Here is a 19085-nt window from a genome sequence, read left to right as displayed (position 1 = left end):
CTCATTAATATACATATATAATGCAGTTCTATAAAGGTTGCGCAAATGAAAAGTGGACACTTGCGATTGCGTCAGAATAACTGCAACTATGGAAGCGTCACCAAACAGGGATATAAAAGGCGGAAGGAGGTGTACACTGTACACGGCCTTTAACACTGAAAGCTGTTCGTAGCAGAGGAAATTGATCGAAAGTAAAGTCATACTATACATGGATGCGTCCAGATCGAATAACGCGCATTAATACGGTTTCTGATTCTCCAACTGCCATGGACCATTCTTGATTGACTTCCTGTCCCAAGGGAGCACTATCAATTCAACACACAATACTGCGATACTTTTACGAAACTACAGAAAGCAATCAAAAGCAAACGTCCAGACCTTCTCACATAATAAGTGATCCTTCTCCATGTCAATGCCCCCTCACACGTCTCCAGACGACTTTAAAAAAAAAATCCGTTTGGCCGTATTGGAACACCCGTCGTTCAGTCTGGATTTGTCATTCTGTGACTTCCACATCTTTGGGCCACTTAAAAAGAACACGTTTCCATTCGGACGACGAAGTGAAGGATGCTGTGCAGGAGTTCCTCAAGAATCAGCCACCATCTTTCTACAGCAAAGACATAGACCTGCTACCTAAGCGATGCCACATGTATTACAACGCCCATGGCAATTTCTTTTGATTTCCAACAAAAGTATTATTTTCATTCAACTTGTCCACTTTTCATTTAGGCAACCCTTACACAATGCTAATGAAAATCAAATTTCACACTTTTTAGTCATATAATTATTTACTAGCATTCAAATTTCATCTATTTAACCATTATGAGAAATTGTGTTCACATATATGTGAGCGCAAAAAATTTTAAAGACGAATCCAAAGGAATAGAGAAAATAATTTTATCATCGGATTTGTAATTGTAAATAGAAATTTTGGTCAACAATTTAACAGTCTTGTCCATTGGTGTATTTGTAAAAATGATGATGAAAAAAAAATTAACAAGCTAAATGGAACCATTTTATCATAGTATGTGTTGTAGATCTCTATTTAATTTTGAACAGTCTTCTGAAAAATAAATTAATTGCTTGTTTATATTTTCAAATGTCTTCGAATATGATAATTTCAAGCACAATGAGCTAGATGGTTGATGTTATATCATCGAAATTATAGATGCATATTTGAATGGTGAAACTCGTGTGACATAAAATCCACAGGACATCTACGACTGCGCATATCTTCTGAATGTCACCAACAATTGAGTGGATGAATGGTCCGAAATTAATGTATTGGGTTGACTACATTTCGTTCGCTATTTCAAAAATATGGAATGAATAACTTTTCCACAGTATTTACTACTTATATATTTATAAATATATCTAAATTAAATTTTGTTATATTTTCATAAATATGAGTTTTATTCATTTTTTTTTCTGTGATAGAAAGAGCTTCACTTATTTGTTTTGAATAATACTTTTGCGGTTTCTATTCTTATTCCTTCATTTCCTACTAAAATGCTAGTTAGCTACCAAGTAAGACAAATATTTTTCTTTTCATATTTATATATAAACACTTTACATTTTTATACCATTTATTTCAGTATTTTGAATCGTGTTTATTATTTTCAAACCAAAATGTATTATATAAAATCATAACGATGTTAGTATTCAGTTATTGTTCGAGTTCAGTTTAGTAGTTCACTGTATTATTACTAAATTGATAATTTTGGCGAGTCAAGTTTTTACCGTTAGAAGACATTGTATGCAAGCATACTGTAGAGACAATCCTCATCAAATAAAAACTTTCAACTGAGTGTCTGCAGAAAATAAGTTTTACATTACCCTTTTCATTATTTTTGTTAGTTTTATTGATTATTAAAATCTACATAATATTTTCACAAATATAACTCTATTATATTTTTATATCTATAATCTCGTTTAAATGGATTTTTATATTAATTTGAAGGTAAAAGAAACTTAGATATCACTTTTAATATATCTTTAATCTCTTACCCTGGATACCAATATAAGGTAGGATTGTGTATTAAAGGGCCCTGGCGCACTTCCACGTCTTTCGATGGGAGGAAAATTGTGATGATATTTTAAATCTAATTTAAATTTTAATTGATTTCCTAATCTTTATCTTAAATTAACTCATATTACTTTATTCTAAAATGTTCTCTTATTCTACTTTTTTTTATATTTAATTCTTTCTAACAAGCAATATAAAAAATTGATGCCGTGCAATTCTCACACTTTAAGGGAAAGTTTAAATATCCATAGCATTTACGCATTTTATTCAAAGATACCTAAGATTCCCTCCCCTAAGTTTACACTTGTCAAACAAATCCTCATCGGAATCTCGTAATATGATCACTAAACGGAAAAATTTTTCTCTTTTACTCTTGTAAAGTGATGTAAATGTCGGTTTAAAATTTTTTCCTACGAATCGATCTTTTGGACTTGGTTTGAATTGGTGTTCAATCCAAGGGGGATAAGCAGCAACGCAATGTATGAATGGAAACCAGTTATTATAGCGTAAATATTCTCTACACTGCCGGTTTTGTACAGACTATTTGTAGAATGAGGTGAGGGTAACTTGAAAAGGAAACTAAAATCTAAATTTCTGCATCACAGGTGTATTGCTTCATCTTTCTAAACCTGACCAGAAAATAATATTTGTAACCACTAAACCATTCTGTATACACATTTTCTCAAAAGATGCCAGAAATGTTGAAAACGGAGTTTGCATTGTTCTGCCAATAGGCAGGAATTTCGATTCCATGCAGGATAAATCGCCAACATATCCAGACGTTCTTTGTTACTAAATATGTCATTTTTTTTAAGCACAGAAGTGTCGGCAAAGAATTTTATTTTCTTATTGGGTGTTAAATATTTTTTTTCTTTACCAATGCGTCACATTGACGAGCTCCCGTTCTAGGATTGCACTTTTTATAATTACGAGGGTCATGACTCACCAGAAACAGAATTGGAGTATGAAATCGATCATATACGGTTGGTAGTGGGGCTATTTCATGCTGCACTGCAATTGGTAATGTTCATTAGCATTGGCTTTTACATGCGGCATTCCAGCAAGAAAATAAAATTATTTGTACTTCGATATATCTTAAGACCGCGGTGGCTTGGTGATAAAATCTCGGATTCGGAACAGGATTTCAGGTTCGAAACTCGATTCCACCAAAGAACCGTCGCGTAAGCGGGTCTGGTGCACGTTAAATCCGTCGGGACCAAATGCCCTCCCGCTGGTGTGATGTCGAAGTTTGGAGAGGGGAGGGGCTATCAGCTCAAGTGTCGTCCTCGTCATCTGATCCCGGGTTCAAATTTACTAGGTCCATCCCAAATAACCCTAGTGTTACTTTAAAATGGGAAGTTAATATAACTAATCTAACCCAAGATATCGTGATTTTCAGTTTCTTCTCCATTATTGAAAGTCAAAGTTGCAACTAACAAAGATAAAAGCATTAAGCGTGATTAGTGAATTTTTTTGAAGTCATTATAATTGGATGATGTAGACAAATATTTATATATGAAAATTTTTCTGCATTCAGTAAACTTGTTTTAATAAAATGAATGTTTTTATTTAAATTTACAATTAGTTCTAAACACGAAAAAAACTTTTATCTCAGAAATTCTTTAAATAGAAATGTGAAGTTTTGTGAAGGCATAGATGAATGTTAATATTTTCATAACTGACACTTTTGCAATACGGTGCATAAAAATTATATTAACTTTTTTTTTTGTTATTTACTTTTTTAAAAGCCAGTTTTTCATGCAGTTTCCCACTTTATTTAATGAAACACTTTGTACATTAGTGCTCATAGTTTTGGAGCGGGCGTTTAATCTAAGATTGCATCATACGTAAATGACAATGTTTTAAAATTGCACGATTTAAGCAATAGCTTCTACGTTGCTTCTAAATAGAGCATTCATCTACCTTTTTAAAACAAATATCAGATATTTATTATTGTTTCTCAAAAAGGAAAGGAGAAAATATGGGTATGTATGCAAAATTCAATGTTTATGCATTCGTATACATTGGATTTATTAGGTAGTATAATTGTACTTTAATCATGTGCAAAATAAATCAGTACATCCAAGAAAAATATTAGAAAAGAGCAGGTAAGGTAAGATACTATATCAGATGATGCTTTGTATCAAGTATATAATACGCCACTCAATAAGTCTGGTCTGGCAAAAAAATGTGGCAACACTGTTGGCAGACCCATAAGATTTTTGGACAATAACAACCTTCAAAGATTACATGTCAAAATTTCATGACATTCTGGCAATTAGTTTGCAAGTTACAGAGGTTTCAGTGGTATATTTTGTAACTATGGGGGGGGGGGGAGATTGTGTGTTGATTAAACACTTTTTTTTTTTTTAATGGAGAAAAATACCGTGGAAGCCAAACATTGGCTGGGTAAGCAATATAAAGTCTGTGCCAGGGAAATCAACTATTTTTGAGTAGTATGCTAAATTGAAATATGATCTTAAAAACGCGAATACTCTGATCGCGTAGAATAGGCAGTTGTTCGGGGGGGGGGGAGTGCTCAAAATAATTTTGAAGGCTATAAAGTGAATTAGCGTGTGGATAAAATACCATGGATGGAAAATTTTCGATAAAATCTTGATTAATAGAGTCTATAGAAATTAATAAATCTAAAACCTTACACGTTTTTGTTTGTAGAAAATAAATATTTTATGATCTGCTCAGGATACAGACTATTCATTCTCAAAGATGTTTCTTATAAAATCTTTTATTATTTTACTTTACAGTAAGTTGTTGCTATATAGTATTTAATTTCAAGTACATTTCATTGCCATGTCGTTAACTCTTGCACTTCAGTTCTAAATGGGAAATAAAAAAAATAAAAAAAACTGCCAAGTCTAAGTGCTCCAATCCAGACTCCCAAGTCATTAGTTGTTTATTATAAAACAACCCAAATAGTTACACTTTCAAAAGTAGATACATAAAAGAAAGTGAAACAGAATTACCTAGTTTTGTCAAAACGATGTCATTTTTAATCTTCTTTGAATTTGAATACTTCAACCCAAAAGTTCACAGCATCAATATTTTCAATTCCCATTTAAGATCACTGAATAATTATTTGATAGTTTGTTTTCTTTGTCTAACAAATCCTCATTAATTAAAATTATATTTAACAATTATCAAACTACTTCATTAAAATGATGAAAATAGTTGCTTCACAATGTACAGCAGGATTTAAACCATTAAACTTAACGAAGATGTTTCTTTAGAGATCAAATTTGAATAAAAAATTGCAAACAAAATTTGTCCAATTCTATAAAGAATATTGTTTTTATTATACATATCACATGACTTGCCATATTACATTTCAAATTAATTAAACCATTTTATAACAGATGAATTACATTTTTCAAAAATTATAGTTTTTAGCTAAAACATTATTGAATTGTCAAGTTAATATTTCAAAAGCCATAAAAGAAGAATTCTAAATGGTCATTATTGTAAAAGTTGTATGGATTTGAGTTTTTGATATTATTGTAAATGTTTACATAAATATATTACTATGCAAATGTAAAAATTAATAAATGCTTCGTTATTCTTTGAAGTGTTGTTCTATTCAGATTACAACTTTGTAAACTGTGAAATAATAACAGGAAACTATTTGAAATTAATTTAATGGAATATAATTTCAAATACAAATAAATAAGATGGAGAACAATATATTTTCTAGAAAACTGAGCATAATTTCTTGCACAATTACTTCTAGAGAAAATACTGTAACATTAAACTGCAAAAAGAACAAGATCATTTAAACATTTCTCATCATTAAAATGGGTTGCAATAACAATATCCGAAATTGTACCAGTTTTAATATTTGAAAATAGTGCAATAGATTCATAGAAGCAAGTAAAAAGAATCATTTTTTTTTTTTTTCGTTCCAAAATGTATGAAAACTTACAGGCGACGTGCACTTGATTGTATAAGATGCAATATCACAAAAGTATTAATGCAAAATTAGAAAAACATTGGTAATAAAATTATTAAATGTTTCAAATCATGCTAAAAGAAGTCATAAAATTTCTCAACAAGAATATCAAGTACAAAAGGAAATGGTTTGTCAATGCACTGCATTTGAAAACAGCCACCAATCATTGATAAATACTAAATACTGTTCTGCAACACTCAAAATACCCGATATATATTAATCTGCAAATGTAAAAATCAAACAAATGCTTCTTTAATCTTTGATATATTCATCTGTCCAAGATTTGTTCAATGCCTTACTTACAGCCCTTGTAAAAAAATAAACAAAGAGAAAATTTTCTCAAATAAATAACTCTTACATAGCAATGAACAGAATTATCACAAAATCTCATCTCGATCCACTGTAACAAAGGTATTTACAAATATTCATTATAAACCAGTACTCTAGAATGGAGACAACACATGTTTCATCTACTATAAGTTAGTCCTCTGAATTACATGAATTTCATCTACTTGAGTCTTGACAGCTGAAAATTATAAAATGATAAGTTAGGAAAAATATAGGTAGCCATTATAAAATCTATGCAGAACACATATCCCACAGTTTTGGTCAGTTTGCAGGCAGTGACACCCTGCGTGGAAATGAAAGAGCAAGCTTCAGTCCGTGGCCACTTTAGGGACCGATCTGTGTTGCCGCTTCCACAGACGCTTGTGGTGGCTCTGGGCCATGGAATTCACGATTGACAGCACATAATATAAAATCATTAAGATGACAAATTTCTCAAATATCCATGCGATCCAAGTGCCTTCCTGATAAAAGAAATACAATCATGATTATGAAGTAGACAACAAAAGTCAATATAACTCTTTCATCACAAAAGAAGATGTGTTTTTCAAAAATATGCAAACATTAGAGATAAAATATTTTTCACATAATAAAAATATGATAGTATGTAAAAAATACAGCTACATAAATATTTTAGCTCAATAAAAATTTATCCAGATAATTCTAAAAATAAAACAATCTGAAAGCTTAGAAAGGTAGTTCTTTTGGAATTATTCAGTTTTCTAGTGATAAAACAAATGAAAAAAATATATCTGAAGAAAAATTCCCTTCGATTAGAGTGATTGAATTTTAGTATTTACCGGTTAAGTTAGGAAACTCCTGATAATTCTCACATGATATTTCTACATCTGAAGCAGCAATTACTTAAACTAATGATTATAATTCTTGTAATAAGTAAGTGATCTGCTAATGCTTTTATGAAGACAAGAGTTGAATACACAATGTACATTTAAGTAGCAAGCAATATAATTTATGAAAATAATTTTAAATTATTTATATTAAAAACAGGATTTTTCTTAAGGTCTTCTTTAGTAATTAAACAAAGAAACTGAGTATTCCTACAATGAATTTAATCAAAAAGCATGATACAATGCACAATAATCTAAATGAATTTTGGAAGTTATTCACTAAAGTCAAATTTTGAAAGCAATCAATGAATATAAAATTTTGCTCAAAAAAGTAAACTTGGATGTTAAAAATAAGAAAGCCACTTCATTTTATATTCTCTTTTTTCTTTTTCTTTCCTTTTTGAAATAAATTTACATTTTAGAGAATATTGAAAGTAATAATATTAAAAAAAAAAAAAAACTTTTTAATAGTAAGAACCAGTATTTCAAGCAACATAAAGCTTTAAATAACTAGATATTCAATACATTAATATAATGAACAGATTTTTTTCCTCCTAAACTAAAAAACAGCATAATTACTGATTAATGCATCAATGAAATATAATATAACTTACTGATACTCCAGGTGTTCCAGGTTTTCGATGTAAGTTAGCCTTTTGCTTAGCCAAAAATTCCTCCAAGGGGTACTGGAGATATTTCCCAACATATGGTATGTATCTAGAAGAAAGAGAATAAAAGCAATCAGTAATAACATTTTATAGCTTTTAACTTCATCTCGATATTAAGAAAAAATGATGAATGTAATAAAATAGAACAAATCCTTTTATCTCAAATTAGCAATTAAATGCACTCTGTACATTATCTAGGAGAGATAATTTTCATATTTTTGAAACCTATATAAGTCATGAACTGTTGTATCTTATAATCATAATTTACCACTTTAATACTATGGGAGATATTTCCATATTTTCTAAGAAATATGATAATTTTTAATGACTAAAGAAATAGTAAAAGCTATAAAACTGAAGAACATTTCACTCAAAATGAGTAAAATGTTAAATTATGCAGGTTAATAAAATGAAGATTTTTTTCAGAATGAAATTTAGGATGCAAGTTATAGAAAAAAGTATTAAATATTAGTTTTCAAACTTAATATCATCATACACAATGTAGCTTGTTATTGCTAAATGAAAAGAAAAGTTATATCCCCACTTGATAACTGAAGATTAAAACAACATTGGCAGCATCTTAATTTTTTTATATCTTAATCACAAATTTCTTATTCAATATTATAAAAATTTGAGACGTATTGTTTCCCACAAATTCATTTTCAGTTGGTGCCACACTTCTGGAATCAAAATTTCAATAAATTAACTGATAATTAATATATTTTCATGAAAAAAGTGCACAAAATCTTAAAACTTTATATCATGAATAATAAAAGGAGCAAATAATTATAAAATTTTATCTTTTTTTTGGAAATAAGTAAAAAAATAAATAAATAAAACATACATTCAAGATATATCATACAAAAATTGCATATAACAATTGCTAAATCTACCAAAGTCCTAAAAGAGAAAACACCAGACTGTGTGTATAAATAAAAAGTACTTAAAATTTAAACACTTCCAGGAGCAAAAAAGTGATATTAAATATGCTATTAGTTGTGATATATCAAACATTTCCTCATAAATGCTATGTTTAATATATTAAAAAAAATTATTAACTGCAAATTATCAAAATCAAATGAAATTACTTTTAGAAAGTTACATATATATAGCATCAAATAATGAAGCTCGACATCTTATTTTAATTCCTAGGTCGCATTTTTTTAAATAATATAAAAATTAAAAATTTAAGATAAAATTAGTAAAAATTAAATTAGATAAGAGGAGTTTCGTATTTTTAAAAATTAATAAATAATAAAAGGTGCTTTTCTTTTTCCCACAAATGCCAAAATAGTAGGAATATGAATGTGCACCTACATTAAAAATGTTCCAATTCTTAATTTGTTACCTATTTAGCAGAAACTGCAATTATTTCATGTTAACTTAAACCAATAATTCTAAAAAAAAATGTTATCTGATTTTATAAATGAAATTTACATCTCACTATAAATTTAAATATTATATATAAAGTTATGATATTTCAAAAATTCTATTTATTACATCTCACTATAAATTTAAATATTATATATAAAGTTATGATATTTCAAAAATTCTATTTATTACATCTCACTATAAATTTAAATATTATATATAAAGTTATGATATTTCAAAAATTCTATTTATTACAAAAATGATGTTATATTGAATAATAGTCAAGGACAAATTTACAACAATTTTCCCAGGTTTCTACAAAGACGTAATCCTTCTAATATAAACTATGAAGCAGGACCATTTTTACTATAAAATGCAAATAGTTAAGAAAACTTCATACTATTTAAAGCACCCCCCCCCCCACAATACAAAAGTTTTCAATGAAGCATAAACAATTTGGAATTTTTATGAATAGCTTCAAATCAGTTTACATTACAATAATATATATTATATGATTCTACAAAAATATCTAAACTTGTAATTAATGAATGTTTTTTTTTTTTTTTTAATTTTTACTACTAATACAACAAACATATTTATTGCATGGTTTTTTTTTTTTCAAATTTTGGAAACAAATGCCCTTTTTCTCACTTATTACCAAAAATACACTAGTTCAATATTCACTAATTAGACCAAAGAGAAAAAAATGATAAATATACATTTTTTAAAATTCTTAAAAATTGCTTTAGTGTTTTCTCAGTTTTCTCAGTCTTATCTTCAAAAAATTTCATTATTTGATTGGCATTATATTCATATGGAATTTAAAATTTAATTTCCATCTCGCATTATGCTCCCCAAAATTTAAAAATTTTTTACACACAAATTGTATACTCAAAAATTCACTCACTTCATTTTGAGGACCAGGTCATGAACTTGGCGCTCATTGAAAGCAACAATCACGAAAAGCTTTTGAATATGCATTTTTATAATGGCTTTTCCTATGAGAGTGGCTCCAAAAAACGTCCAGAAAGGAACTAAGAAATGGCCACAGGTGATGCCAGCCAAGTCAAACAAAGGGTTTGGAATCTGCAAAAAAAAAAAAAAAAAAGTTAATCTGTATGTCATAACTGTATGTCATTTGTCATAAGCATCTGTTTAATATTTTATCAAACAAATATAGACATTTTCATTGCAGCAATTACTCACTATTCATTAAATGTGATAGCTTTTAATATCTTTAAGACATATCTTTATTGTCAAGTTACAATATTTACACTATACTTATTTATTATGCCTCAAATGGAATATAAGTATAGAAATTAGGGATCATGAAAATATCAATTGCAAAGACTTCAGTCAGATTCCTTAATGCTATAAGCAGAAACTATTAAAAAACCACCTTGATTTCAAACATTTGATGAAAATCAAAATAACAGCACATTCATTCAGGGTTTTTTTTTTTTTTTAAATCATTAATTTAGGCTCCATTTTTGCTTTTCGTTTCACACGAACACTTAGAATATGGGAAATTTTAGCATTCAAATTAAGCATGAATTTTTTTTAAAAAATCTGCAATTTTAAATTTTGATATATGAAGTTCTTATATATATATCCATAAAGATAATTTTAATTTAATAATTATAAGATTTTGATTTTATAATATTTTTTCAAGAAATAAAACCAGACAACAGAATACAGCATATGACATTATCATATAAAATAATGCAAATTTCAAGCATATTTAAACAAGCTAATTTTTACAAATAATTGCTTCAAAACACTGAAATATACTTACGGATGCACATGCCAGAATACCAAAAAAACCAACTCGTTCAACGAGATTCTGTATAGTCAATTTGGCTCTGTCATAGAATGACTAAAAAAGAAAAGGAAGAGAAAGAGTTACAAAAACCAAAATGAATAGATAAATAAAAGAAATGGTATAATAAATTGCAACTGGAAAAAAACATTTTTTAATATATTTATTACAGCATAACAGTATTCATTGCCATTCATTCATGCAAATTCACATCTGGATTTGACATTTTGCATTACATTTGGCTACATATTAAGAACAGAGTCAGAAAGATAAAGTAGATAAATTCTTCACATATAAATGAAAAAAAATTCAAATATTAAAAACAATAAACATCAATAATCAAATAAAATTTTACATAAAGGAGAATTTATACGCATTATTCAAAATTACTTCCAATAATACCTATTGACCACAGTCATTTCAACTTGTGAATGAGCAGTAAATAAATTTCAGAAGGAATATAATATATATCAGAAGAATTTCCTCAAATTATACACTAAATATATCCAAACAATACACTGAATAGCATACTGAATATTTACAAGTACACTGAACAGCAATATTTTATCTAGGTCTTAAAACACTATTATAGGCACATTATTGGGTGACAGATACAAAAGATGCAGGATAACCTAGATTGAATCTATCTGAATCTGAATTATGCATTCAGATTCACATAGCATGCCATTTATAAGAAAAATACTCAAGGCAGCAAGATTTGCTGTTGTTGGATTCTAATTTATTTATTGATATAACTGAATTAAATATTTGAATCATAAGCATGCTATGCTAAGTGCAGGTAAAATAATCCAAAAACTTTTCACAAAATAGAAATTCTAGTTACTTGTTCTCCTGGTTTATTTCTCTTCAGTTGCAACAGCTCTTCAAAATCTTCATCATCAGGGTCTTGACCAGATAGTCTTGCTGCAAAAAGGTTTAATATAGATAAATGAAAGTGTATTATAACTTTTAGTATAAAATTTATGTAGAAATGCAATTGACAGCTATGTAGAAAATACAAGACATGAAAAATACCAAGTAAATAAATAGTACCTGCTTTTGCCATGAAATAAGGAGGTAATTCACCAAGGGCAGTACCAAGACCCTAAAAAATTAACAATCTAAGTATCAAATAAATGATTATTTTGAAATTAGACATAAATGAAAGCAGATAATTTTAAATGTCACATAAAAGTGTATAGAACAAAAATTTATTGTAATACATCAAATGAAATGTGTTACAATTCAATTTTTGAAAGCGATTGAAATTAAAAATGTTTACGCTTAAAAATCTAAAGTTTCTCAAATTAGTTAATTTGCTAAAAGCAACTTGTGTATGTATTTTATAAGCTTGCATTGTTAGAAAATTTCAATTTTACAGGATTTTCAATACTACAATTAGAAGTTATTCAATTCAGAAATCTCAACAAAAAAAAAATTAACAGCAGAAATATGGTAGCAGTAGCGATTATTTTCTTAAGACATGTATTCAGTTAAGTATAAAATTTGCAGCTTTAGATACATATCCCACAATTAAATAAAAATCCTATATGTTAGAATGTTACTGCCATTCAAATTACTGGGTTTTAACAAATGTCAATGAAACCTGTATAAAGAAAAATGTGACTATCAATTTCTGAAAGCAAGTAATTTTAATGGGCAATGAATAGCTTGTAATAATGCTTATAGATTTTTTTTAAAAAATATTACATTCACAAAATTAATCTTCAATGCATTTGCAAAAAGAACAAGTAATATTCTGAAGCTAAAAATTAGATACAAACAAAACTAATGCTTGAAAATCATTTCATGATACAGTTATAATAAAATAATCTTAATGAAATTTCAGTCTGCAAATTATATATAGATATGCCTTCAAAAATAGTATTAGTAATATCAAAATGAAGTAATGATCTCCAAGATGAATATTTGGAAACAGCATTTACAAAAAAATTTCAACTTGAGAGCAATTTTTTTTTTTTAATTTGATACTTTGAAGAAAGTGGCAAGCACATAAGTGGCAAAATTGACAGAGTTAACAAAAAGATAAAACACTACAGATCACTTAAAATTTGAAATAGTTAAGGAAGTTTTAAAATTGCAATGTAGTAAACCATTTATTTTATTTGCTTATTTGCAAAGATTTGTTGAATACTTTATCAAGCATAAAAGACTATACACATTATGAAACATTTAAATAAAATATTCTTGATAAAAAGAGCCATATTAAATTAAATTAAATAAGATCATCATGTTGGCTCGCATAAGAACTTTTCAGTAATTTTGGTGCCTGGAAACATGTCAAAGAACAAATTTGAATTGTCTTATAATTTAATTTCTCTGCATACACATCAGTTAGGCACTGTGAACTTGTCAAAATATTGTGAAGATGCAATGAATTATCCAGCAGCATTATTTTAAACTATTCAGTCAGTTGAAGATACCATGATAATTGCGACAAACTTGTTTGCTTTTCTGCTCTCCTCCCAAAAGAGAAAAGACTGGTGATCAACAACATTTTTATATCAACATCCTTTTTTTGTTGGTGTAATTCTCAAGTTAAAAAAATATATATATATTAACTTTTATCTCAAAAAGTAATGAAGGTATACATCTATTTCTCAAGGACGAAAAATGTAAGACCTTTTTGAACAAACAAAATAATTTATTTGTAAAAAAAATTAAATACAAGGAATGTTCAAGGCTTATAGAAATCGGGCTGCAATGAAAATATTAAGAGAAAGAAAAATGGCACACTCAAGTTAGCAAAAATATAAAATAGTTGATTTAAATGGCACTTTATTATAGTAAATCCATATTTTATATTAAGGAAACATTTCATGTACATATTTGATATACTATATCAATATTCAATTTTAAAGCAACTGCTATTTGTATCAAACAGATGATGCAAGCATCTCTCTTTGGAATGTTTCCCCCATGATAGCAGACTTATTGTGAATTGTGCAGTTACAGAACTTCAGGTTACGATTCCAAAACTCCTTTTGTCTTCCGAAAATCATCTTTTGTCAGCAGATCACCACAGGTGGCAAGAATTATATGTATTAGCAACAAACTTCATGAATCATTTGTATTCAACTTAATCTTTAAATATATCTACATGAAGGAGATATATTTTAAAGATTAAAAGTAGAAATAAGATCACCAGAAAGGAGTACTGTAGATTCAGGTAATATTCTTTTTAATTGAATGGGACACTTAATTATTTTTTGTTATATCATGGCTATTAAATTCGTATTTTTAAATCATTACGCTATCAAATTCCAGATTTTCACTCTACATTCTTGCTATTCAGAGGTAAATTTTAAAAAATAAAAATGCTGAATCAGTCAGCCACATTCTTTTTCTGATATTTTTTTGAAAACTTTTAAATAAAGCAAATTTTTGAACTTTACTCTTTTAAATATTAAACAATGCCAATTATTTTTCAAAAAGAACACTGTAACAAAATGAGTTATTTAAATGTTACCTAAAAGTTTAAAAAAATAATAGAAAATTAAATTTTGCATTATCTTATGCATAAAGTAAAAATTAACATTTTAATTTAAAATGCTAGCTCATATTAAGAAAATAAGATTTGAGTACATAAATAAAAGAAATTTTTTAAAGTTTTTTTTTTTTAAATAAAATTTTTTGAATGAATAATAAGACTCACCCACATAAATGCTTCTAACCTCACTTTGCTCATGATGGCTAAAATTGATATTATATTATTGCTAGAATCGCCTTCTGGACAAATGATTCTAAAATAAATATAAAATTCTTTATCAACTCCCTTTAAAAGAAAATGCATTTAAATAACAATATCATTTAAAAAGAAGAATCAGTGATATTTTTACAATATCTTGCACTGAAGAATTTTTCAACACTTTGAATTTAAACACTGTTTATATACCAATGGGTTCTGCAAGACAAATTTAAATTGGATATATTTTACTATGTTGAAGTCTAGGATGAATGAGGAAGCATATTTAAAAACTGAGGGAATTAAACCAAGAATTTCAGCAATAAATAAATGATAATGAATAACAGGCATTCAAGATTAACAAATATGAAGACATCAAAAATTAAACATTATGAAATAACACATCAGTGCTTTAACACAAATATCCAATCATGAATTAATCACTATTAAACAAATTTTAGTTCATTTCTACAGGTTATATCTAAAATGCAATTACTCCTTCAAAATTTCAGGAATTTTTCATGTATAATTTTATAGGTATAAATTCTTAAAACAAGTATAAATTCTTTAAATAACTGCAAACCTTTTTTTTAAATAATTATAAAACGATAATAAATTCTTCCAATCAGTGAATTTTAAAATATTAGATACTTTCTATCTTTGATTACTTTTTGAATTAACACAATACTAAATTTAAATAATGACATGTAATTTTTCATTCATAAATCATAATTTCAGGAATTTTAAGCTCATCACTCATCATCATATAATTTGGTAGCATTTAAATATGGAAGTTGATTATTGTTTTGAAAAAGTCAGTTTTCATAACATTTTACTGTACCATATATTTTTCTTAAGTTCTCCAAGAATTAAATGGATAAATTAAGGTTATAGTGGTGTAAGTAACTTTTTTTCCCTAGAATTAATGCATCACAAACAGCAATATATTACATAATGTATTATTTTAAAAGTCTTATGAGTCTATATTAAACATAGAAGTTGAATTATATAGAATTAGTATGTTAATTGCAATTTTAAACTTATTTTTTTAAAGTAACATCACTGACATCAGAAAAAAAAAGTTAAATAATCAAAAGCTAGATTAAATCAAATTTTATAAAATAAGAAAAGGAATAAAAAATTTAATATACATGAAAAAAATAAGCAATGAAAAAAACTACAAATTAAGAAATATTCACAATTAAACAAATTAACTTTAGTTGCAACATTTGATATAAGAAAACCTCATATAAAAACAGAATTGCAGTGATTCAAATAGAAGATACCACCACTTACTCATCAGGATAAGGAGGCTGAGGGAAATCGAGACTGTTGCATTCATAAGCTGCTAAAGTAACAGCTGCTATGTGGGGGCCCTAGAATGATAATAAGTATTTTTGAAAAATAAATATTTTGAAATTCATTTCATCAATCAAGCAAATAATTATTTTCCTATTATTACAATATTTGATATAAAAATTAATAAGCATCACATGACATTACAATAAAAGAATGTGAAAATGTAATTTCTTGCAATTTTAAAAAGCAAATTATAATTTTGAGAAGGTGGGGAAAAATTTCTGATGAAAATATTACTTTTCTCATTATTATTCATACTTTATAAAGGTCCAATTAAATAATATAAAACTTTTATAAAGGTATGCTACATATATAAAATTCATGAAAAGATGTTAAAAAAGAAAGAAGATAAAAAAGGAATATAAGATATTTTATCAAAAAATACTATACTCAAAAACAGGATAATAATTTAATTCTTTATAGTTATATTTAACTTTTTACACTAGAAAAAAATAACTGCATCATCCATATGATTTGCATTTGTTAGCAAAAAATATTCATTGCAAATTTATAGTCAGAATAATATTTTTCAATTAACACAAATGAGAACCCCCTCCCTCTTTTCTCTCTCTCTCTCTCTCTCTCTTATAGAAGAAAATTATATATCCAGTATTAAAAAGGGGCATTCTTTTTAATACTGAATTTACAAACTACATTTGAAAGAAAATGAAAGCTACAAACTCTTCCATCTAGTCTAAATATACAGAATATTAATAAAGAACCAAATTTTTTTTTAAAGGAATTAGAATACAAGAGACAGAAGTGGACAGAAAAGGAGAAGAAATCACAAAGAACTAAAAAATAAAATAACATGTTTTGAAATGAAATTAATGGAATTGACAAGAAAAACAAATAAATATTGGTAACAATGCTGTAGAATAGTAATTGAAAATAGCTCAAAGACCAGCATTAAAAATGTATTAAAGGGCCATGAAATTTCCCCTTAAATCAGAAAAGAATAATTATTTTGAGGCATAATAGAGAAACAAATTGCTTAAAGTTTTAAATGTAAAAGAAAAAAAGGATTTATTGCAAAAATATGAGGAAAAATTGTAAAGAAGTAAAAATGCAGTTATCATTTACAATCAGAAACTTCACAAAGAATACAAATTTCAGCCAGTACTTCAAAAGATATTTTTAATTTAAAAGAATGTTATTCAACAATTTTTGAAAAAAAGATGAAAATAACAGATTTGCTCCAAAAAAAAAAAAAATGCCATAACTAAGCAAAAAGAAAACAACAACAAAAAAGTTTTTCAATAATGCTTTTGAAAACCTTTATATGAAATTTAATTTAGAATATTCACATTTAAAAATATCCTATTCATTATTTTGCCATGGTGGACCATTTTGGACTGTTACTTAAAATTTTTTTTTTCATGTAATGAGAAATAGAAGCTCAAATAATGAGATGTATATTCAGGCACTGATTCAGAACCAAGCTTAGATATTAATGAAGACAAAATAAGAAATGATGCAAGCTGGGCAAAAATAAATCCAAAAAACTATATGACGATCAAATTAGCTGCTAAGAAAAGTTTCAAATCTTATGTAGCTTAGATTATATTACAAAAATCTTCTAATGAATTTACTGTTAAATTCATGTAGTAATGCTCTAATGACACTTAGGTTTTCTTCAAAAAGAATGATATAACAGAAGTATATTTAAGTGATGGATAAAAGAGAAAATTACAGGCACACAAAAATTTTGTGTGCCTGTAAATAAGCTTGTTATATAATACAGAAAACAATATAAAGATGATGACAAAATCTGATATTTTTCACTTATTAAATATGTGGAAAATGTATAATTTTTCCCATGAAAAAATAAATTGTTGCCCCTATATACATTAAAAGGTGCATGGTGAATTGTGTAAATCAAGTTATTCCAAATTGTTTTAAGTTTTGAAAAAAAATAAGCAAAACAGAAACCAAGGTGAGATTAATTATGAAACAGAATAAAATATTTAAGAAGACTGATCTTTTAGAAGATATTTTATAGTTATATCAGATCCTGCAGAACAAGAAAATACTTTAAAAAAAATTAACTTACTAAGTAAAGCACAAATGTATGAAGACCAGTACCTAATCCTACTGAAGACAAAACACCAAGGCCTATCCAGTAGGCACATCTTAAAATTTCTTTCTCTACACGAACAACATACTGAAAAAAATATTTTGATAATTTATTACTCATAAAACAGCCATTATTCAAAACAAATCATAAAACAGCAATTTAAATATTTCAACCTTTAAACAAATAGCACATGGATATCAATTAAAGATATTTAATTTTTTAATTACATAGTACACTCATTTTACTCTTAACAATAGTCGAGGCAAAATAATAAAAATAAATAAAAGCATTGTTAAAATTTCTCGAGAATCAATTACTAAAATGTAAAACTCCTTTTCTTTTTTAAATTTTATTTTCACAGCCTTTTTTTTTTTTTTTAACTATTATTATAACACCATTTGAAATTGAAGAAAAATTGTTTTAAGGTGAATTTTTATTTTCTTTCCTCAAATGCCAATTGATAGAAGTATTTATAAGCCTTTTTTGACAGACATTTTTAATCCGAGATTCGAATATGCATGAAATAATGCAAGTATTAATCTTAAATTTTTTTATCAGTTCTTTTCTTTTATATAAAATGTACTTAAATGGAATTTCCAAAATTTCTCATACTAAAAAAGGGGGAAAAATGCTTTTCCCAAATTTTCATTTATTTCAAATTTACATATGATCTCATTAATTTATCATTATGTTTTATAGTTTATTTTATAATATAGATTCATTTTAAAGGCCTGTAATATATTTTCCTCTAAATTTAATAGCATTTTATTTACGCCCAAAATTTGATATAATTCTTGTCTGATAATACTCAGGGTAAAATTCAGAGGCCAGTTATAGATAGATTGCTAAACATTATAAAACAATAAAACTGTAATATTTACCCAAGGGAAAAGTATAATTTG

General features: G+C 27.0%; 1 protein-coding gene across 4 annotated transcripts in view; it reads right to left on the bottom strand.

Moving 5' to 3' along the window:
* Window positions 1-5691: 5691 nt before the first annotated feature.
* Window positions 5692-19085, bottom strand: part of LOC129965583 (vacuole membrane protein 1-like) — a 62267-nt gene continuing 48873 nt past the window's right edge. For 3 of the 4 annotated variants that reach the window (XM_056079604.1, XM_056079605.1, XM_056079607.1), the window contains exons 4-12: window positions 18160-18270; window positions 16044-16123; window positions 14718-14805; window positions 12095-12146; window positions 11886-11965; window positions 11018-11098; window positions 10130-10308; window positions 7798-7900; window positions 5694-6799 (exon numbers count right to left, since the gene is read on the bottom strand). In XM_056079604.1, coding sequence (XP_055935579.1) covers window positions 6647-6799; window positions 7798-7900; window positions 10130-10308; window positions 11018-11098; window positions 11886-11965; window positions 12095-12146; window positions 14718-14805; window positions 16044-16123; window positions 18160-18270 — 927 coding nt within the window. In that variant the 3' untranslated portion in view covers window positions 5694-6646. Of the gene's footprint in view, window positions 6800-7797; window positions 7901-10129; window positions 10309-11017; window positions 11099-11885; window positions 11966-12094; window positions 12147-14717; window positions 14806-16043; window positions 16124-18159; window positions 18271-19085 lie in introns of all 4 variants that reach the window. The other variant, XM_056079603.1, reaches the window with a different exon arrangement.

This window comes from Argiope bruennichi, chromosome 4 (assembly GCF_947563725.1).
Source record: "Argiope bruennichi chromosome 4, qqArgBrue1.1, whole genome shotgun sequence".
NCBI lineage: Eukaryota > Metazoa > Arthropoda > Arachnida > Araneae > Araneidae > Argiope > Argiope bruennichi.
The sequence above is the reverse complement of the archived record's forward strand: the minus strand, read 5'-3'. Positions and strand labels throughout refer to the sequence as shown.